This window comes from Pelobates fuscus, chromosome 6 (genome assembly GCF_036172605.1).
Source record: "Pelobates fuscus isolate aPelFus1 chromosome 6, aPelFus1.pri, whole genome shotgun sequence".
NCBI lineage: Eukaryota > Metazoa > Chordata > Amphibia > Anura > Pelobatidae > Pelobates > Pelobates fuscus.
Genome location: NC_086322.1, coordinates 197984310 through 198007913, shown reverse-complemented (window position 1 = coordinate 198007913; position 23604 = coordinate 197984310). Strand labels below are relative to the sequence as shown.

The 23604-nt window shown below is 37.8% G+C and overlaps 1 protein-coding gene across 1 annotated transcript in view; it reads left to right on the top strand.

The window, feature by feature from the left end:
- The window catches only part of CCSER1 (coiled-coil serine rich protein 1), a 964914-nt gene that overhangs the window by 550130 nt on the left and 391180 nt on the right, over positions 1-23604 (top strand). The window contains exon 6 of the mRNA XM_063458635.1: positions 22141-22348. Coding sequence (XP_063314705.1) covers positions 22141-22348 — 208 coding nt within the window. The remainder of the gene's footprint in view (positions 1-22140; positions 22349-23604) is intronic.

Sequence of the window (23604 nt, the reverse complement as noted above, 5' to 3'; positions counted from 1 at the left end):
TTTGCAGCATTAAGTGTTATTGTGTCATAACAATTATGTTAAAGAATTTTATTTTACATTTTTAATTGAGTAAGAGTCATATAAAATGGATGACTATTAGAAAAGAATAAACAATGGATGGCTGGATGGCTGGCTGGGTGGCTGGATGTATGGGTGGGTCGGTGGGTGGCTGGATAGATGGGTGGATGGATAGATAGTTGGATGAGTGGTAGATGGATGGGTGGGTAGATGGATGGATGGATGGATGGATGGATGCCTGGCTGGATGAGTGGGTGGATGGTTGGGTGGGTGTATGGATGGAGAAATGAATTGAAAAATTATATTTTTCATATGCTTTGTTTTTCACAGAATTGTTTTACACAGAATATCTACTCATATCAAAGAGATAACATGACTGATTTAACTGGATTTTATATCAGTCAAATATTTTGGGGAAAGAAAATTACAAAGCAATACAATACACATTTTCAGGACTGTGTGATGGTTTATACAGTTTGTCTTTGTAGTGACTTCTTTAACCTCTAATCAAATGATACATATAGGGTAATGTAAACTTCGGTCTGTGTTCTCTGGACACTGAATCATATATTTACTACATACAGAGGGTAATTTATCACTGTGTGCACCAATCAATTTACCAGGTTTATAGGAAGTTAAGCATATCCGTGTAGAAAGAAAGTCTAGAGAGGAAAAAAACGCTACCATCCATGAAGAATTTGCTTTATAAATCCTCCTGTATGTTACAAGGCTGTATGGTTTTAACATTACTAGATTAAATTCATTTTTCTTACTTATCATGCTCAAATAAAGAGAAATGTCATTTATTAGTTGGAGCAGAAACAATGTGTTCCTTTGGTTTATCAATCCATTGTAATCCCTAAGCTGTTAGGAAAGTTCCTGATGTGTACGAAATTCTTCAAAAGTATTCATTCCTTCTCCTTGCATAAAGGATGTGAATATCATTACTCTCTGTCTCTCCTCTCTCTGTCTCTCACTCTCTCTCTCACTCTTCTCTCTCCTGTGTCACCTTTATCCTATGAACACTACTCAGACCGTTGTCCTTTATAGATTACTGGACTGGAGTTCTTTTAAAAGGATTCTCTAGGCACTATACTATCTATGTTATCTCGTGCATCACCTGTTGCTGTCCCTCAATTCAGTGCCAGCATTTAACAATGAGTGAGATTCATTTGCCACCCACAGCCATGCCCCACTGAAGGTATGGCTAAGGCAGAGTGGATACAGTATCCTTTGTCACAGAATCATCTATAGATCAGCTTATAAACATATTCAGACGTTCCTACAATTTCAAATAAAATTTGCTGGAGAGGTTGTATATTCAAGCTAAACTTTGTTACATAGTCTCAGAATTTGTATTAAGCCCTTTTCTAGCTCCTATTGCCCTCCCCTTCATTAACCTTTTTGTGTCATCTCCTTTCCCCTTATCTTTGTGCTATTTCATCTCCTGCCCTGTTCTGTCTCATCTCACATACTCTATCTCATGTTGTAATCTGAGTCATATCCTAACTGACCTCATACACTATCTATGTAGTGTACTCCCTCGTATCACTGTCTATGAGCTTTGTAATGCCTTTTATTATTGCTTATTATTTGTGTTACGGGCAGCCTCCAAATCCTTCTTTTTGAAGTATGTGTCAAAATATCCAAATTGGAAAAAAATGCAGCTGTTTTCTGTTCATTTGTTTTGACTGATGAAAAATGAAATGCTCTTTGAATTAATTTTGCATTGCTTACAGTTCACACTAGAGAATATCTCTGCCAGTGATCTAGTTTATTAGGTACTTTCAAAGATTAGCCAATAATTCTATGACTTCATCCGAACCTTGTGATGTCATAATGCAGCTCCATAATAACAAACACACATTAACACACTCACTAACAGACACACATTAACACTCACTAACAGACACACACTAACATACTCACAATTCGTATATATATTTTTTTTAATTCAATCCACCCAGCCTACCTTTGGGGTCCAGGGGGGTTGCTGCTGGCTGGGCTGACAGGCATGGACGCATGGCCAGTAAGGCAGGCAAGCGCAGAGTGGAGACGGGTGGCGAGGGAGCTCTGATCTCCCTTATCAGCTCCCTCGCACGCCTCTTAGTGATGCCGGAGTGACGTCATATTACGGCTCCAGCATCACTGGGAGCTGAGCAGGGAGAGCTCAGGAGAGTGCAACATCAGCCTTTAGGGAGTACCTGAGGTGGCCAGGCGGCCAGCTCCTGGGCCTTCAGGACAAGAGGCTGGCAAGGCATTTGCCAGGGCGATTGGGGGGCAGTTTTTTTGCCGCCCCCCTCATAGTGCTGCCCAAGGCAAATGCCTTGTCAGAGTTGTGCTAGATACACCGCTGGTCCAAACACAGCAAGTGTCTTAACCCTCTAAGAATCAAGGGCCTTTTTTGCTGACATCACAACCTGATCTTTATAAATCTTATGAAAAAATTAAATCCGAGCACTCTTTCTCATTGCAAATGTCACATTTAGTGTGACATCACGTCAAACACCAATGTGTTGGCTGTGCAAAATACTTTGTGCAACCATGACTTAAAAAAGGCCCATGCTGGGCCAAAACATTGTTCATCCATATAAGGTTACATAAAATAGGATATATGCATTAAAAGAATTAATTGGGCTACTTGCCAGCTCCATGGGTTTGAGGCTCCTGCAGATTCCATTTAACATGTAATAAGGTGGGTGCCAGGTTAATTGTGTTTATGTAAGGCTGTAATGTCCTGCTTATCGAATATTGGCAGCTCTGTAAGGCTTTTTTGGTGATAAATGAATAAGACAAACTATTTGGAACATGATTCTTAAAGTTCATATTGCTATATTGATGGCATAGTTCCAGCGGTGTATTTACCACGAGGCTGACAAGGCATTTGCCTTGGGCAGCACTTTCAGGGAGCAGCAAAGAAAAAGCCAACCACCAAACACCCCGGCAGATGCCATATCAGCATCTTATCCTGGGAGGCCCAGGAGCTGGCCGGCTGGCCACCTTTGGGCCCCCCGATGCAGGCATCCGCTGATGTGGGAGGTGGGCGGTGAGGGAGCACTCTCCCCTGAGCTCTTCCCTGCTCAGCTCCCTCGCGCGCACCGCAGTGATGCCGGAGCCGGAATATGACGTCACTTCGGCTCCGGCATCACTGAGAGGCGTGCGAGGGAGCTGAACAGGACAATCAGAGCTCCCTTGCCCCCCATCTGAACTGCGTGCCTGCCAGAAATCAACCAAAATGTAAGCACATAATAAAACAAAATTGTGAGTTCGTTAGTGTGTGTTTGTTAGTGTGTGTTAGTGAGGCTGTGTGTCTGTCTGTTAGTAAGAGTTTTTGTGTCTCTGTTAGTGAGTGTTAGTGAGTGTCTGATAGTGAGAGTGTGTGTGTCTTTAGTGTGTGTGTCTGTCAAAAGTGTGTGTATGTCTGTTAGTATGTGTATGTGTGTCTGTCACTGAGAGTGTGTATCTGTCAGTCAATATGTATGTCTGTTAGTGAATGTGTGTGTCTGACACTGAGTGTATGTGTCTGTCAGTGAGTGTGTATGTGTGTCTGTCAGTGAGTTTACGTGTGTCACCGCGTGTGTGTCTGATACTGAGTGAGTGTGCGTTTGTCAATGAGTATGTATGTGTATCTGACAGTGAATGCGTGTGTCAGTTATTGTGTCTGTCATTTAGTGTGTCTGTCGGTGAATGTGTGTGTCTGTCGGTAAATGTGAGTGTGCGTGTCTGTCTGTGAGTGTGTATGTTTCAGTGAAAGTTTGTGTTGGTTAAACAGTGTGTGTGACAATGACTGTATCTGTCAGTGAGTGTATGTTAGTGTATGCATCAGTAAAGACGTGTGTCTCTGAGGCAAAGAACGTGTTGGTTTTTAACAGGAAGTGAAATTTAGAAGGGGGGGTGGGAAGGGGTGCCTGAGTTTTGTCATGCCTAGGGCAGCACAAAACCAGAATACACCACTGCATAGTTCATCACTGATGTTTAAGAGTTAACATCTGTCAGCACTGCAAATGCATGGCATGGCATTGGCTAGGACAATACCTGCCAAGTGAGCCAACTTCCACATGCATGTAATTAATCCATATATCAATGAATCCACGGACTTACACTATTGAGATCAGTGAGTTATGTATCAAATTTCATAGAGAGCCAATAAATGCTTCATATGAGTTATATAACTGACAACTGGTATAAAAATATATTCTTTGACAAAGCAATAAAGTGGAATATTGACGAGTGCTTTGAGATGCAACTAATCCTGTTTGGAATTAGAAAATTTGATAAGAAAACTGTCAGAGATTTAATCTTTTAGACATTTGTATGCTTTAACTACTCTAAGCATTTTCTCAGTTTTTCGTTTCTCTTCTGTCTGCTTTTCTGACAACTTTCTCTAAACACTAACTACATCAAATACAAATACTGCCAAAGTAAGAATTAGATCTCCAAACAACCTCTGACAACTTTCTGTGTAGCTGCATGATTTATTGAATATTACAGACTGCTGCTAAAAGAAAAGTTAAAAATTCTGACATTTAAAAACTAGGTGGGTCTAAAAATAAAGTGCGATGTGCGTAAAGGAACATGCCATGCACCATAACTTCGACAGCGTATAGTAGACTGCAAGCTTGTTTGAGCAGAGTCCTCTGCAACCTACTGTTCCTGTAAGTTTGTGTAATTGTCTCAATTATTGTTAAATCTCCCCCTCTGATAATATTGTAAAGCGCTACGGAATATGATGGCGCTATATAAATATTAATAATAATAATAATAATAATAATAGTGTTTATGACATAAGAAGGTTATGTGTACGTCCATTTTCAAGTGGTTTGGTCAGTAACTATTTTGGCTGCAGCTATTTGATATGTCCAAACTCTGCTTTGCCACAGGGCTTAGAGCGAGTCATTGTACAACACAAGCATGCTCACACTTTACAGGGACACTCCACACATCATAACCACTTCATGCATTTTAGTTTGAATTTTAGTTTGATTTGGATTGATAACTTTAGACAACTTTACCTGGGTCTCCCAGTTGCCCTCACCACATTCCGTCTTCTCCTGCTGGATAAGCTCGATGTCAGGTCTGATACAAGACTGTATTAATTGGCAAGACCAGTTTGACAAAAAATATTCTGGGAGGGTGACGTGGCACGATGATGGCCACTAGATTATTTCTTTAAAAGTTTGGACAAATAAAAAGAAAATTAGTTTTTTGATTATATCTGTGGGTGCCAATGAATAATGGTTTAATAAATTACTTGAGCAGTTTGCCAAAACTGAAGGAGGTGCACATATTATAAACTCCTTTCATCCTAATCACTGCAATAAACTAATGTTCTGAAACAAATTTGGTATAAATATTTTATTGTAGTAACCCTTTAAAATACCACATTGTTGTTCCTATGCCAAAAAATGTCTATATTTATTAAATACTAATACCATGTTTGGTGTGAGTTGTAAATAGTGAATTCCCCATGAATTTCAGTTGTGGGGCCAATTTAGTCAAACTTAAAACATGGCTGTTTTGAGAATTTTTTTTTTTTTTAATTTCTCCATTTGAAATTTCACTTAAAATTCTCCTTGAATTCCTGACTATTTACCTTTTACTGGGATATTGACTAAAGTGAAAATTAATGGTTATTGTAAAGTGTTTTTCAAATATAAATCAAACCACACTAGGTGAATTGGAAGCGTAGCCGAATTAACATTTTCCATTTCAGCTACAACAGTTTTAAATTTGAAATTCACTTTGAATGCCCAACTGTTCTCACTTATAATTATAATTAAGGGTTTCCCAATGCTGATCCATCTCCTTGACTGTCTTCATCAGAATTGATCAGATAAGAATCCCATAGGAAAAGCATTGGATCAATGCATCTCTACGGGGAAAGTTCAGGGTCTCCATGCAGAGGGTGGAGACACTGAATATCAGTGCTGCACACTGTGTTTACTGCAAAAAGTAATGATTATACTCACCAGAACACAACTATATTACACTTTAGTTGTTCTGGTGATTATAGTGTCCCTTTAAATGAATGTTTAAGAGAATGTTAAGAACTTTCACATGGAAGAAGCAGTCAGTGCTTACCTATGTGATTAATAAAGTTGGTTAGTACTTGCTTCAATTTTTACCAGACAGAAAGGGGGGACTGTTGTCACTGATAGTCTCCCCAAGTTAAATTAGAGAAGCTGCAATAGGGGACTCATAACAGGATATGAAAGTAAACTTTTTTTTTTTTAATTCAAGTGTGCTCCTTGAACTGTTGGGGTTAAATGAAAACCCCAAACGATAAAAACAATAAATATTTTTGAAACTCCAGTTAACTTTGCTTACTGTTTGCAAACTATATGTTCGTCCCTAAATATAAATATAATAACCAAATTTATATTTAAGAGAATAATTATAAATATAACCAAATTATTTTCAAGGTCATATCATAAGAATAAAAAGAGAAAAAGAATGTTGTGTGTTACAAATTAAACTGATAACGGATGAAACCTTCGCCGTGATATAAAGAACTAAATGATGCTATATAAAATGGAAGTTTATTTTAAATGAGAAATAACAAGCACCATCGATATCCCGCCTAATGTTAATGCTAGGTTATTATTGTCTTTATCTTCTGTGCACTTTTGCAATAAACAAAACCATTTAACAATTCTAGCTCCTAAAGTTTGTGCACAGGGAGCTCCCACATGCCAGTGAAGATATTGAAACTGCCATGACCTATATTGAATGAAAGATAGGGCAAATCACTTATCAGAAGGGAAATGGAGGACAGGAGAGGCATTTGGGATGAGATTGAAAAGACAAACAGGAACACAAGAGCAAAGCAGCAGATAAGGAATAGGAGGGAGGTTTGTAAAAAAAAATAAATAAAAAAAAAAAATGAAAGATTAGCACAAAAACACGGCAGCTAAGGGGAGAGAAGATCATGGTCAAGACAGAGAAAGACAATTGAAAAGGGACATGAGAAAATGATGAGATGAGGCAAGAAGAGATAAGGGCCTGATTGATGAAAGGTTTACAGTGGCACATCTTAAATACAAAAGTCCCCCTACAGAACAAGTCGCTCATCTACAGATCATTAAACTGAAATACCAATGATTCTTCTGCGTCATGTAAAAATTATACTCCTCTGAAGAATTGCACACATGCAATCTGTCCTATGCAAGACTAAAAATAGACAGCTTGGTAATTAATAGAGCTACCGGGTGCCCATTCATAATACATTCCCCATCCTCTGGCCCATAAAGGAATTATCATTTTAGAAACTGCTGTTTTTTTGGGAAAGACAACAATGTAAATGTTACAGTATTTAAAATGTCACTAAGCCTTCTCTCTTAAGTCAACGTGCAAAAAGTAAGGTATAAGGCATAGTTTGTAAAAGGGATCATAAACAAAGCAGTACAAGGTTTCATTTCAGGTTTAAAGCTGTTTTGGCATCTAGAAGCATCTCTCTGTTGATTTGTTAAAGTCCCAGTCCTATAAATACCCCTGAAAAGGCATATACACTACAATAGGTTATTATATATTCATCAGCAATTATGTAAATTTTGAAAATACAACAAAAAGCCTTAAAGGACCACTATAACCACCAAGACAGCTTTCCTATAAAGATAGATCTGATGTTTAAACATCCTTTTTTGCAAATAATATTTAATTTACAATGTATTATCTTCTGCTCTGTTAATAGCTTGCTAGACCCTGCAGGAGCCTCCTGTATGTAATTAAAGTTCAATTTACTGAGCAGGAGATAAAAATGTTTACAGTAAGTTACATCTGACTGCAAATTAAACCATTTTTTTTTCATGCAGGCTGTGTCAGTCACAGCCAGGGGAGGTGTGGCTAGGGTGAGTGTTTGAGTGTTTGACTGTCAGTGAGTGAGTGTATGTATGTCTGGGAGTGTCTGCCTGTGTATGTGTGTGTGTCAGTGAGTGTGTGAGTTTATGTATGTATGTCAGTGAGTGTCTGTGTATGTGTCTGTTAGTGAGTATATGTCTGTCAGTGTGTGTTTGTGTGTGTGTGAGTGTGTGTGTGTCTGTCAGTGAGTGAGTGTATGTTTGTCAGTGAGTGTGTGTGCGTGTCTGTCAGTGAGTGAGTGTATGTCAGTGAGTTTCTGTGTGTGTATCAGTGAGTGAGTGAGTGTGTGTCTGTCAGTGAGTGTGTATGTCTGTCAGTGAGGGAGTGACATGAGGGTGTGGCAAAATGGATCGTTTCCTAGGGCGGCGGAAATCCTTGCACCGGCCCTGCTTAGTGATGCTCTACTTTTCTGTGAAATCAATACAGGGAAAATAGTTAAGTGAATCCTCTATTAAAAACAATTCAAAATGATTTGAATCTTCTGTAATACGTGAACTTTTTTGATTAAAAAGCTTCATTTAAAAAAAAAAAAAAGTTAAGTCTCTATTTAACATACCCTTATTACAGTATTGGGATTGGCTAATCGTTCTAGCAAACATACATTAGGTACTACATACATGTATAGTTATCAGTGCAATCTGCTAATCTAGTTTTTCTTCATAAGAAGCGCTACATTCTCATAGATAAACATTGCGCACAGAGTCATACTGGCAATTTAACTGAAATAGATTCAACTATGGAAGACATTTTTGCCCCTAAGCCCTTAAAAGCTGTCTGGCATCCATTGTGGGTGTTGCTATTACAAAATGAAAACAGTGCACGCCATTTCTCAGAAGGGTTGCAGGTTTAGCATCAATGCATCAAAATTACTTCATTAAGATGAAGGGACATTAAACTGTCCCCTTGGTCAATCCTCTGTTCCAGATTGCAGTGACTGTTTGTACCTATTCCGTGTACATCTATTGCCAAGAATAAAAAAAAGATTTTGGCCTTATATTAATTATGCCCTTTCCCCTATTACAATGTATTTAGTTTTACTAAAAAAAAAAAAAAAAAGCATTTTGCTACATCTCTACTTTGCACAAATAAACATCCACATTAACACAGACAATCACTTCCCTCCTACTAGCTACTATTATCTACCCCTTTTCTCCTAAGCATGGTATTGAAACATTATACAGTTAATAGGAAGACAGTTATACAGTTTGGGGTGAGATCAAGTTCAGCTCATACTAATCTCTCATTAAATCAGGCGGACATTTTGTAAAAACATGCATGCCTGCAGATAGCAGCAAAACATTTATTTTAAAGCAAAATCAAAGAGATTTGCACTTTTTATTTCCCAGATTTAATGCCCTTAAGTACTGTTGGTGCACAGGTTCCTGTAAACATCATTAGAGATTTTAATATATCCTCCTGCATGCCCAGGAAGCTAATCAGCACATCTCATATATTATGATTGTCTATTACGTCTTATTCCCTCTGTAGACATCTTAGTAACTGTGGGTTGACGTTTGTGATTCGGTTCCAAGATGGCTACCAAAATCTAGAGTGAAAAGTATGGTTAAACTTACTGTAGATTGCTTAGGTAAAATAATATTAATGCTTTGAGAAAACATTTTTTTCCACTGATTGACATAAAGAACATTTCAGGTGACAAAGCCAGTTTGAGAAAATTACTTTTTGTCTACGAATAGATTCTAGAAAGAATTGTTTGACTTTAATGTTGCATGGCTGCAATGCATCAACAGATGTCACTGCATTCTCCAGTCTTCTGATATTTAGTTGGCTTGTTCTGCCAAAGCTTGTTGAAAAATTGGTCTTCATCTCTCATTGACAGAGAGCTCTCTCAGGCAGTTGCCATTTATTAGGATTGTAATGTCTAAATACTGAAAATATTGAGGACAAAGAAATAAAATCATTCCTTCAGAGTACAGTGCAATCTAATAAGTGCAATATAATTTCCTGAAGTAATAAAAAATGAATGTGGATAACCAGAATAACGTATTATACATGATTCATAATGCTCTCTTCAGACGTTAACATGGATTAAGCAGCGTTTGGCAAATGTCGAAGCATTAGGATAGCATTTAGAGGGTATATATTGTTCTACAATTTAAAGTTATGTTTAGCTAAAGATAACATCAAACATGGATTAAAGAGTAGCTTTTTCATTGCTTGTTTTTTTATCATTCAGTGGCTAAAAGAAAATTCAGAGCACCATAACCACCAGAGCATGCTGTAATGTTTATGTTGCCCTGACTCCCCCAAATTAAGGAAGTAAAACCGTTTTGTAACATTCTGACTTCTTAGCTGGTGTCCACTGGGTGATGCTCGTCACTTACTGTTGTAACGGCTGTTGAGCGGCTGGCCAGTCTGTTTGAAATTGGTTAACACCTGCAAGCTTGCTATAGGTTAAGATGTTAAGATAAGATAGATGATTTTATTAGGATTGTATAATGCCTGTAACTACCACCTCTGTTTCCTGCTGTATAAAACCTGTTACACAGCTCATTAAAGGCTTAGAAGTCACTTTGAACCTTGTCTTGTATCGTCCATTGGGGCTACTCACCCTATGGTTTGGGGATAAGGAGAAATACAGAGAGTTGCAAATTGATACCAAAGGCCATGGCAAGGGAAAAGGCCTGACAGAGAAAATTCCTCACTATCACTTACTTCCTGTCAGAAGTTCTCTTCATTGAGCTAAGTCCAGCAGGGGGAGGCTAGATGGTGGTTTAAACCCTATAAGGTCAGGAATACAGGTTTGTGTTCCTGACCTTATAGTACTCCTTTAAAGATGTATGAATAGATCCCCTTCACCATCAATGCCATTTTTGAGGAATCTCCCCTGGAATGCCCATGATTTTAAAAATATAGAAAACACAGGATTACAAAGAATTTTTCACATATTTCAGGGTGGACAGATAATACCGCCTGAGGATCTTAAAAACCGAGCAACTCTTAATCCATCCGATTTTTTTCGATACCTGCAGATTAGAGACTTTGCAAAACAGCTGCATGTTAGTGAATCGGCACACACATTTTAAAGTGTGTGAATGAATCAACTCAGAAGGGCCTAATTACTCTACTATATGCCTATTTTTACAACTGCTTGGACTTATAACCAGCTCTCTAGCGGAGGGATTCTCCATGTTGAGGGCTGGTCTATGTTCTGAGATTTTTTCGCTGAAGATATATTTAAGAGATTCCCTGTGTTAGTGAGCTAAATTATGCACTTACTAACAAATTAGTTTTACGAACAGAACCTGGTCGGTAAGTGAGGACTGCGTGTATAGCACAGTGGAAAGCAGATCTATGGGAAGAATTGGAGGGAATTGAGTGGCAAGATATACAGGATGATGCATTCTCTTCCCATATATGTGTCTCTCTGCAGGAGCAATCTTATAAAACAATATTCCAATGGTACATCACGCCAGTTAAACTCTATCATATGAAACAATTGTCAACTGATTTGTGCTGTAGAGGATGTGGCTTTATAGGATGTATAAGTCTACAGGTGGTGACTGTTCCAAAATGGACTAGTCCTCCCAGCTTGCAGAGAATAACACCTTAGTAGACACTCCAGAAGTGTTGTGGGGCTTAACCCCTATGCGTGAAACAATAGGGATACTCCGACTACTGGATATGAAAACCAGATCGTAGAGTATCAACTGGAATCCAAGCTTAAAAAGTAGCCTTACCCCTCTTTAGACTCGTTAAAAAACTGCAATTAGTAGCTAGGATTAAAGCTTAGACTACAAAGTCAGAGGATCTTTGCCAAACTAACGTCACTCTAAATAAAACCCCACCAAGGCTACTAGTGACTAAGTTATTCAGAGATGCTTGGACTCTTTAGCTGAAGTTCTCAATGTTCGTTACAAGTTTAAACTCCCAATTGCTTTTGAGTGGCAAATAGATACGTTGTGTCATTTAAGCACTTTATGAAACACACTATCTAATTTGTAGCTACACAGTATGGGTGGTTTTTTTAACCTCCACACATTTCTAGTTTTCTATTCACCCCTTAGGGTCTGCAGATAGCCCTAAGCTTAATCGGGTAGCACTTATTATCATTAATTCTTTGGTACACTTATTATTTAAGCTACCAAACTTTTTTAGGGTTGTTCAGAGGGCTCTGGTTTTCGGTTAGGCTCCCGGTCTTTGTATATTTATATTTCTTTTCCGACATGGACCCTGCGAATGACTATTAAAGTCCGGAGTCTGTATATATATATATTTATTTTTTTGACAGATATTACTAGTGTCCAGGGAGTTGGAGGTGAGCCTATTGGCTGTAGTATGTATTTTTTATCTGTTTCTGACCTCCTAAGGTGGGAGCATGGTTAGATACTGTTATTTTCTAATTGTGTAATTTTCTCCTTTTTGATATATTATGTTTTACGTTTCATTATTTTAAGCTTGAATTCCAGTTGATACTCTCCGATCTGGTTTTTATATCCAGTAATCGGAGTATCCCTATTGTCTCACTCTGAGATACACTTAGAGATACTTTTGTATATTTTTGCATTTTCATATTGACATGTATGTTTTTGTATTTATGAAAACCTCATAGTGTTTTATTGATGTTTATTCTGCTCTCGTTTGTACTGATTGACAGTCAAAATTAAAGAATCTTAAAAAAAAGGAAAGAAGTATGAACAGAGATGTCACATTTGTTTTCTAAAATACTTACAGGCTTTGGATCCACACAGGAAGTATACTGCCACAAAGCTGCACACAAATTGTAGCCTCTTGAGTGTGGATCTATTATTCCATCAAGCATCCTTTACACTATCTCTATGTATCATTTGACTCTCACATGCAATGACATTGTTTTAGAAATTTAGGATCGACTTTTCACAACACTATTTTTTTTTTCTAGTGACATCTCAAATCACCAGGACTTGCTCTTTAGTGAACTGACTGTATTGTTTCGCTTTGTAAAACAGTGTTAGTGCAAGCACTTGAATTGAGATGCTAGACCCTAACCTGGAAATTGACTCTGCCCACTGTCCTCAACCTCTTATCCAATGACATGTCTTGCCCTGTTCCACTTCAAAAAATTGGTACGGTTCTGACTTCACCCCCTGACTCTTTTGCTCAAGAACCGTCCTTGAATATAAGACAATACTAAGGCCTGTATTTAAAGTGACCAGGATCTTAGAGCCTAATGGAAAGCCAGTAGAGTGATAACAGAAATCTTGTTAGAGCAGACTAAGCATATATGAGTCTATACTTGGAAAACTGGGCATTTAAAAAAAAAAATAAAAAAAAAATGTGATATTATTAGTTTTTGCCTATGTTGTATGCAGCATTTCTAGCAATCAATGAAAGGTAGAGAGGAGAAAATGCAGGAAAGGGTCATGACAGACACACACAAGGGTGCGGTATGTTATCTCTATGGACCAGCCTTCATTGGTTTAGACATTAGGAGTGAGGAGACTCATACATTCAATCAGACAGAGATTTTGTTTCGTTCTACACATGTACATAAATCATCTTATTATTGTATGTAGCACATAAAAAGCTTAATGCAGTGTCAATGCTGTTTGCTTATGCAAATCTAACTGATAGCCAATAATATTATCCACAATGAGCCATTGTGCAGTGTTTTAAAAAGTATATATATTTACATTGAATCTGCTGTACTTAAAAGTAGAGGAGCAAACGGTGCGTTATAGTGTGGGTAGGCTAATAATTAGGAGCCAAACTTTACTAAACTATATAAAGGACCCTACTGTACACTGAATTGGTTAGTGCTCTTATAAGATATTTCATTTCTGTTTAGTTACAGAACCCCAAGGCAAACTCTACATTTTACATTAGCACATCAATCCCTCTTTCAAATGCCCTGATACATTACAGGCTCTTAGATACGAATATATAATCACATACATTTTCAAGATATACTGAATTATGTCTCCAAACCCATTACATTTTTACTTTAACATAAAAGCTCTTTTAACAAAAACATCAGATTCTAACTATTTTATGTGCTAATGAAATGGGACAGCTTTTATAGTTTCTGTTTCTTTCTGTTAGATTTTGCTATTCCTACCTAAAATGAAAGTGAAGGATTGTCTGAACAAAGATACCATCATTGAAATGTGATTTAATGTTTTCATTGAAGAATTCATTTTTTTAAAACCATAGATGTTATCAGAGCTTGCCCCCACCATTTATTCTCTCAATATATATCTCTTAGAGGAGTTAAAGGGACGTTACAAGTTGGAGATGACACCCCTTATTTAACGCATTAAATAGATAATGCTTTAATGTATTAAATAAATAATGCTTTAATGCATGTAACAGATAATGTAACCCAGCCTCTGATATGTATTGCAAATCATCAGGGTTGGCAGCTTGGGTAGAAAACTGCAGCTGCTTTCAGCCTGATGATAGCCTCATTCACAGTTGTGTGAAAATAGTTAGCAATCTGCAACCAATCGCACATGTGCCTTCCGCAAAGCTGTGAAAGAACCGGTCAGATTGTTGGGGGGAGGGCTTGTAGCCACAGAAATGTTGGCAAATCATTGCGATGTGTGCATGAAAACACAGACTCCTTGCATTATAATATATGGAGAGAGCAAAGACACGGGTTGTAATTATGCTTGAAATGTTCTTGTTGTTTGTTAATTTACACGTATGAATCAGCCCAGTATAAACCTACAATTTATTATAAATATATCAAATTACTGAAATAATTCTGGACACTTATATAAAATCTAAACTAATAAAGGCAAGCCCAATCAAAGGACCAGACTTCATAAAAATTACCACCAATGTAATATCATTTTTTAATGGTAATCAAAAATTCACTTTAAGTTCTGTGTAAAATCAAGAAAACAAAAAAACAGTGAAATAAATAAATGTTGAGTGAGTAAGTGTATTTTGTGTAACAGTGCATTTTGTATAGGAATCAGCTATATAGTTTATTTCCTGGCCCCTTGGCTATTTTAATTAAACATTCATACACTTACTCACTTTTCACTTGTTTACCTCACTGTTTATAGTTTGTGTTTTTGGTATGTTTTTACATACATGTTTTCTTGATTGCACTCAATTAGAACTTAAATAAAGTGTATTATAGTTACCATTAAAAATGATACTACATTGTTGGTTATGTTTCCGAAGTCTCGCTCTTTGATTGGGCTTGTCTTCATTAGCTTCTATTGATGTTCTTGGTTGGGTTATGCCCTAAATTATCCACTAAAGCCCTGTCAGAGCAAGAGAGGCTTGTTTTACATCGGAGGCTTTTAATGTTACATATAAAAATACATACTATAAGGATGCATTAAGTTGCTGTCTACAGAAAGTGAATATTTTGTATAACTTAAAAGGTAATATAATTACTCCAGGCATTAGTGAGACCCTGCTACTCACTGTGTAAGCACTACAGTGAACTATAACCTAGGAATCCATATTTCTATTATGTTGATAGACATCATTGACACTGCGTGCCACTGTTTGTCACTGCGTGTCACTGCATGTCTTTAATTCCTATTATTCTGATTTGATTAGGCTAGCCAAAGACTGATTTTAAATATGTGGCCTGAAGGCATATTATAGATAGTTACATGTTGACTACATGTGCATAACATTATTTGTTGTAGTATCCTATTTCACTCTCTTTATATTATATAGAGATATTAAATATATATTTTCTTTATAGGTTTTGTTATCATGTTATTTTGTTATTTAACAAATGGCGCCAATGTTTATTATTTTTTTTTTTTTTTAATCTATATTAAATATATTACAGTCCACGCAGGGATAGCATCAGAGCTGAAAAGAGCTACTACAAGATTTTCAATCAATATATTTTGCCTTAAGTGTTGGAGATCAAAGTAATAACTCTAAAAATCGTTATTTCGTGGTACCTTCGGCAAACTTTGGTTGAAAAAAAAAAAAAAGAAATAAGCAAAATGAAACAAAACGAGAGAAAAGCTAAACAAGTCAACTTTATACCTGCTGCATTTGAAGTATATTTGCACCAAAATAAAACAATTTTGATCTTTATAAACATTACTCTTGTGCTTACAAGCCAGATGAGAGAAGAACTTTGATCGTAAATCACAATTGCTTCCTGTCCCAATGCCTTTCAGAGCCTCTCCTTGACATTATCAGTGTCAAGGCTGAAATAGTAGTGTTCTGGCTTTGTTTAATGTGTAGCTCTAGTCAGTGATACATTTGTAAATACAAGTCGGGAACAACCAATTTGTTTTGACTTGGGATAGCTAGTATTTTCTGGCTTCATGTGTCTTTGTAACACAAATGGTAATTGTAAAACTGGAAAAAGACTGTATTCGGGAAAGAACAGATGTGACCCATGGTCCTTGCTGAGATCTGTCACGCAAAATGTATTTCTGTTAAACAATTTCATAGGAAGGTGATGCTAAGTTGTTTTCCTTTCGGTATTCTTAAAAAAAAAAAATTCTGTACAAGAAAGATAACTTTCTTCTCCAGTGAATTTGATTAGAGTTCTACTGTCAAAATTTCAACGAAATCTTGTGTGTGCTTTGTGGTAATTTTATATATTCACCTTGAAAAACATAAACATGTGTATATATAGATAACAAATAACGACAGAAAAAAAATAGTCATTTTGCATCCGTTTTTTTCATGTGAAATGCAAAGAAATTTCTTACAATATCCTTGTAATTTGCACCCATTTTGAATTTTGCACACAGAAATGCTGCAACGTTGAAGCTATTCTCATGCGAAGCTTGAACAAAATACTAGCAGATCTCATCCAAGTCAATTTTTTTCTTACAGAATGCATGCTATTCTCATATATTCTATGTGGTTCTATGTGGTGAAATGCTAGTTATTACCACATAAAAAGTCACAATTACACAAATGCCACAACATGGAGGCTGTGTTTTCAAATACCTCAGGCAAACACAGCAGTGTCAAGGTAGCCAGTGTGAAAGACCTTAGGCAATATTGTTTTGATTTACTCTTTGAAAACTGCATTTTTTTTCTTGTGAGGAATGAGTAGAAGTATTGAGCATCTCTTTCTCACTCTCTTCTTTTTCTTGTATGTATGTTTTTTTTATTTCACTTTGTCCCCAAAATCATACATAGAAACACCATGGTGCAACATGACGGAGCAGACTTGTATTCAGTCTGAAAGATACAGATTTTTTACATTTTATAATACCTAAATGAATATAATTGTTGTGGGGAATTTAGATCACATTGCAGCTAAAACTCTCCAAATGTACAATTGCAAGTATGGATGGACGGATGGACGGATGGACGGACGGACAGGCAGACAGCCAGCCAGATAGAGAGATAGAGAGATGTGCTGTTTATACTATATATGCTTTTTATGCCAATTGGCAAACTCGTAATACACTTCAAAGACTGTCACTCTGTAGGTACTTACTTCAAGACTTGCTGTATTTTTTTGGAATTTTTGAAAAATATCCTCAGAGTATCCAGATCTGACACTTCAATTAAGACATCATGTAAGGGTATGCACGTGTTGCATTTATGACCTGAAATAATTCGTAAGATTTTTATAAATTTCTCACTGATGTTTATTGAAAATATCCACTTAAAAAAAAAAGAAAATCAGTAATTGAGCAAGACACACAAAAAAATAAATAAATCAACAATCAGTATTCTTATGTATGAAAAAGTAAAGAGCAATTAAATATGTTTATCAGAATGAAGAAGAGAATCATATGACAGAACAGTTCTGATTGGCTTTTACCCTAAATTTATTGAAAATCATTTATATTTGCCTAAAATGATGTTATATGTTGTTATGAAATGATTAACTTGAAGGAAGGCTTCAATCCACAATGTTGAAGGTAAATTGTAGATGCCATAACCTAGAGCATTTCAGGACAGATTGAAGATCCATGCTTCACAACCAGCAACATATTTGCCAATAGTTTCTTGGACAATGGCTGGCTTTCCGCATTTCTGCTTTAGGTTTCATATGGGATAGTGTAGCAGGGCCAGATTTCTCATTACGCAGAGTAGACATCTGCCTACAGGCACATGCCTTATATTTTTGCCAGGTGTACCAAATCAGCCGCCTGCAGTGCTTTGCTGTTTTACAAGACAGCAGAGACCAGCACTGAGGATGCAAGACTCTGGGGGCCCAGGCTCACACAGTGTACACACACACACACACACAGTGCTAACTACACTGTTGTACATACAAAACAACACACTGCCTCCCATATTCTCTCTGTTTTAAAAACACACTGGCACAAATACTCATGCACAGACATATTACATGCACAGAAACATACAGACACACAATCTACACACATATGTATAAGTTAATTAGTATTCCTTGAGAATGCTCACTTTCTTTTCATACTTTACTCTAATTAACATTTCCAAACACATAAGTCACACTCAAAGTGTTGCTGCATTGTATTACAAGTAGAAGGAAGAATTGAATATCACTGTTCCCAAATGCAGTGTTATGAAGAATGGCCTGGGGAATATCTCACAGTTTCAGTCCAAAAATGAAGCTTGTCTATAAAGATGATTTTTTTATTGCAGCATAAAAACAAAACAAAACCCCACAGTGGTTGTTAATCACCCATTTTTACTATATAGAACTGTTATTTCTTTCATTAGCCGTCTTTGCTAATCTCACTTTATTTAAAGATTCACCGAAATTTCGGCGACTGAAATGTTCGGCTGAAAATTGGCCCATCTGGGTCAAATCTGCTGAGAATTGCCCCCCCCCCTCCCCCATTCCACTGTTTCACAGTATCGCACGCGGGGGAAGGAGAGGTGTAATTAGCCAAAGGCAAACCAGGGGGCAGCAAAAAATGCTGCCCTCAAAAGCCCACTCTAGCTTACCTGGTGTTCTCCCTCTCCCTGGGGTCCAGTGGGGCTGCTGAGAGGTATGCAGCTTTGTTTCAATCAGAGGCAGTGAGGGAGCTACGATCTTCCTGCTCTTCTCCCTCGCATGCAGTTTGCTGATGCTGCGGGAGCCGAAATATGATGTCATATTCTGGTTCCCTGCATCAGTAGACAGGGCGCTAGGGAGCAGAGCAGGGAGATCACAGCTCCCACGCCGCCTCTGATTGAAACACAGCCGCATGCCTCCCAGTAACCCCACTGGACCCAGAGACAGATCCACGCCAGCTCTCCAGGTAAGGAGGCTGGGTGGAAAATGTTAATTTAAGTTATAATAATTCTTATAATTTGTGAGTGTACCGGTTTTGGTTTTCGGCCAAGGGCATCCTGAATTTTCGCTTTTGGTTTCAGCCCAGAATTTTCATTTCACTGCCTCCCTAATTTTATTTCATCCAAACCCAGTCATATCAAACATTTGGAAGCTATCCAGAAAGGGCTGAATTCCCTCTATTAAATAAATGGAGGGTTTTGTGGATGACACACTGGAGGATTGGGGACCCTTGCTCCATCGCTCTGTAGTGATATGAACTATCATACAACACTGTCCTGTCTCATTACTATGCACATGGAAGCTGTGCAAGGAGTCTTTGGCAACAGCTGAGCATGGTCCCACTTGTTCCTACACTTTAGATAGGCTTTTCCTAGCAATAGGTTATATTCTCATAATTTAATTAATGGGACTGCAGAGGGAGAAAATAGTTTAATGGTAGGATAATGTTAAAATACTTCTAACCAAAAATAAAAAAAACTGGCAATGATCTTTTTTTTGGAGGAATCAACTTTTGGTCCAGGCTAATGACTTATGATACTGAATTCTGAGCCCTGCACACATTTGTGCTTTCATTTTGCATTGAGATTACGTCTTTCTTTTCTCCTCACAAACAGTAGCATCAATGCTTTCCTATGGGATGTTTAAACTTTATTAAACTCTGTGAAACAGCAGGAAATGCCATATTTTGTAATGGAAAAAAGAATAATTAAAAACGAATTGTATATATGTACTAGCAATGTGCCCCGGCTAAAGGAAATCTTTGTTACAATAGAAACTGCTTGGTAGTGAAAAGGTTAAAATGTGTATCGATGATCCGCTTACTCTCTTTGCTAATCTTGCTATAGATGCTTGCATAATACTATAACTGTTATTACGCAATTCAAAGGCTTAAGGAAGGAGCAGAAGTGTCCAAATGACATCTCATGATAACTTACCTACAGTCCATTATGCAGGGGTTATAGTCTGGTATACAGGGGTTTCCCTATGACCCTGCTCGTTTTTGCTAACCTACAGTCTCACATATAGGTGTTATGTAAATAGAAAAAAGTTGACTTAGGAGCTATTGCGAGTGTAGCTGGGATAGGTCTGTACTGGTTGGGGATAGGGTCGGTGATGGGCTGTATGGGATGGGGGTAGAGGCTGTGGTGGAGAGAATAAGGGCTATGATGTGCAAAGGGCTTTGACAAAGATAGAGTAGATAAGGGACTGTTATGGAGGGATAGGGGCAGTAGTAGGGAGATAGGGACTGTGATAATGGGGATAGGGAATGTGACGGGTGGGAATGGGGTGTAGCAGGGTTAGAGAGATCACAGCTCCTACGCCGCCTCTGATTGAAACACATTCCCTACCCCCGGGGATAGGGAATGTGATGGGTAAGATTGGGGTGTAGCGGGGTTACGAGCAAAAAAAACAACTGGTTAATGGGACTGCAGAGGGAGAAAATAGTTTAATGGTAGGATAATGTTAAAATACTTCTAACCAAAAATAAAAAAAACTGGCAATGATCTTTTTTTTGGAGGAATCAACTTTTGGTCCAGGCTAATGACTTATGATACTGAATTCTGAGCCCTGCACACATTTGTGCTTTCATTTTGCATTGAGATTACGTCTTTCTTTTCTCCTCACAAACAGTAGCATCAATGCTTTCCTATGGGATGTTTAAACTTTATTAAACTCTGTGAAACAGCAGGAAATGCCATATTTTGTAATGGAAAAAAGAATAATTAAAAACGAATTGTATATATGTACTAGCAATGTGCCCCGGCTAAAGGAAATCTTTGTTACAATAGAAACTGCTTGGTAGTGAAAAGGTTAAAATGTGTATCGATGATCCGCTTACTCTCTTTGCTAATCTTGCTATAGATGCTTGCATAATACTATAACTGTTATTACGCAATTCAAAGGCTTAAGGAAGGAGCAGAAGTGTCCAAATGACATCTCATGATAACTTACCTACAGTCCATTATGCAGGGGTTATAGTCTGGTATACAGGGGTTTCCCTATGACCCTGCTCGTTTTTGCTAACCTACAGTCTCACATATAGGTGTTATGTAAATAGAAAAAAGTTGACTTAGGAGCTATTGCGAGTGTAGCTGGGATAGGTCTGTACTGGTTGGGGATAGGGTCGGTGATGGGCTGTATGGGATGGGGGTAGAGGCTGTGGTGGAGAGAATAAGGGCTATGATGTGCAAAGGGCTTTGACAAAGATAGAGTAGATAAGGGACTGTTATGGAGGGATAGGGGCAGTAGTAGGGAGATAGGGACTGTGATAATGGGGATAGGGAATGTGACGGGTGGGAATGGGGTGTAGCAGGGTTAGAGAGATCACAGCTCCTACGCCGCCTCTGATTGAAACACATTCCCTACCCCCGGGGATAGGGAATGTGATGGGTAAGATTGGGGTATAGCGGGGTTAGGAGCAAAAAAAACAACTGGTTAATAACCCCCACCCCGAGACTTAACCTTGGCCACAGAAGGGAGAATCCTGTCAGCTGAGAGGTGCTTATCTTTGATAATGAGCGGTAAAGCTCTGATAGAAGGAGGGAGACCAAGTTATACCTCCCCCCGTGCATCCAGTTGTCCTGGCCAGTGATGGATATATTTTATATCTCCACCTGCCGTGGAGAGTGTAAGGAGTTTCTGTGTGGCCGGTTAAAGAGTGGGACCAGGTGAAGTTCACCTCATGCACCAACCATGATCCTGCTCTGATCAGGAAGTATATAAGCATACTGATTGGTATCATGCAGACTTAGATTACATATACTACATAGTCTAGCCACATTAAAAAAAAGTCTTACATTAAAACTTACATTTTATTAGTTTGAATACAGGCATCCATACTAAAACATTCTACCTCTCATTACAGAGGGCTCTGTGATGCCCTCTGAAACTCTCATCATAGGTATTTAATCACCATTTTATGTGTTTGTATATCTAGCTTATACTGCTGTGAACAGTGAGTGCATCAAAATAAAATGTTATTGAGCAATTTGTAAAAATTGTCCATGCAGATGAAAATAAAATAATCTGGTTTGAATTTTAATTGACATCATTATGACACATTGTTTTCATCTCTCTGTAATTTGTTTCTCCTTTAGAAATCTCTTTCTCCATTTACCAAAAGAGAGTGATCAAGAAGATGTGAAGTATCCTCGAATCTCCCAAGTGCCCACCAGCCCATCTGTAGAGTGGCCCTTGGCACAGGAAGAGAGCGCGGGACTGGAATCACTACCTTTCAGACTGATGATGCAAGACTGTACATCCGTGAAGACGCTTCTTCTGAAAATGAAGAGGCTTCTTCAAGAGGTAATGACTTCATAAGCTATAAGATTCATAACTCAAAATGTCAGTGGGTTGGTTTATGGAATCAAATAAAAAATAGGGAAAATGGAAAGGAAGAATTTAATATCCTGTATAGGAAGCTGTGAATTTAATAAAACGTATGAGAACAAATGCTGTATATCACCTCTGAATGAATGTCTGGTAAGCACAGGGAAAAAAGAGCATCTTGGAAAAAAAAAATGTAACTTTACTTTGAGAGGTATAAGTTTTAGATTGATTACGTATAATAAGATATTAGCATAAAACCATAAGTTTCATTGGTATTATTCGGAAATTATACTCTGCGCTCACCAAAGCACATTATTTATTCAGTGAGGTTTTCCTGTGAGAGAATTAAAGGATATGCCATAAAAATGTGTAGGATGCTAATGTATTCTTTGTGAACTGGAACCAAATGTCATGGCAGAATAAAAGGCTTGGAGAAAATGAAATAATTATTTATCTTAATTTGAGCTTGTTTTATGAAGGTTTTCATAGAATGACAAAACAAGTGATAATTAAGATGAGCCTGTTGTATGAAAACCTCAATATTCACAAACACAGCTCGGTTATTTTCTGTTTCCAAATTTATGTTTGCAAGAAGCCTCTTCTCTCGCTCGGTGTGTGCCATTCTCCAGTACACACAGCACGGATGTCACAGGGAAACTCGGTGTGTGCCATTCTCCAGTACACACAGCACGGATGTCACAGGGAAATGGGTGCAGGGAATCCTGTAGTAGAACGTTCTTTTTAATGTCAATGAGAGGGACTTTTCAATGTCATGTGTGATCTCTGATCACAACTCTTACAGTGCACAAAAGACCCCAGGCAGTACTGACACCTCATAATTCATTGCTCCCCAGCTAACCTTACACAAGAAGTCTGAGGTATATAGCATGACTGTACTTTTATCATGAAAGGGTAATGGTGAGTTACACAAAATCATTCTCATGTGATCACCTTTCAGCTCATATAACATGGCCTCAGAGAGGTGCAGAATGGGCTCAAGAAAAACATCTCTGTGATATGTGTGTGACATCTAAGCACAGCAGAAGACTATATGAGATCAAAGGATAACTGATATTTTAATCACACATCTACTTCATAGTATTACACACACAAACACAAAAGCCTACATGAATTGCTTTAGTCTTGAGAGATATGCACACATTATGACACATACACACGCATTGTGCTAAATATCTTATAAGGCTTCACAAGGCTCTTGCTATATTTGTGAC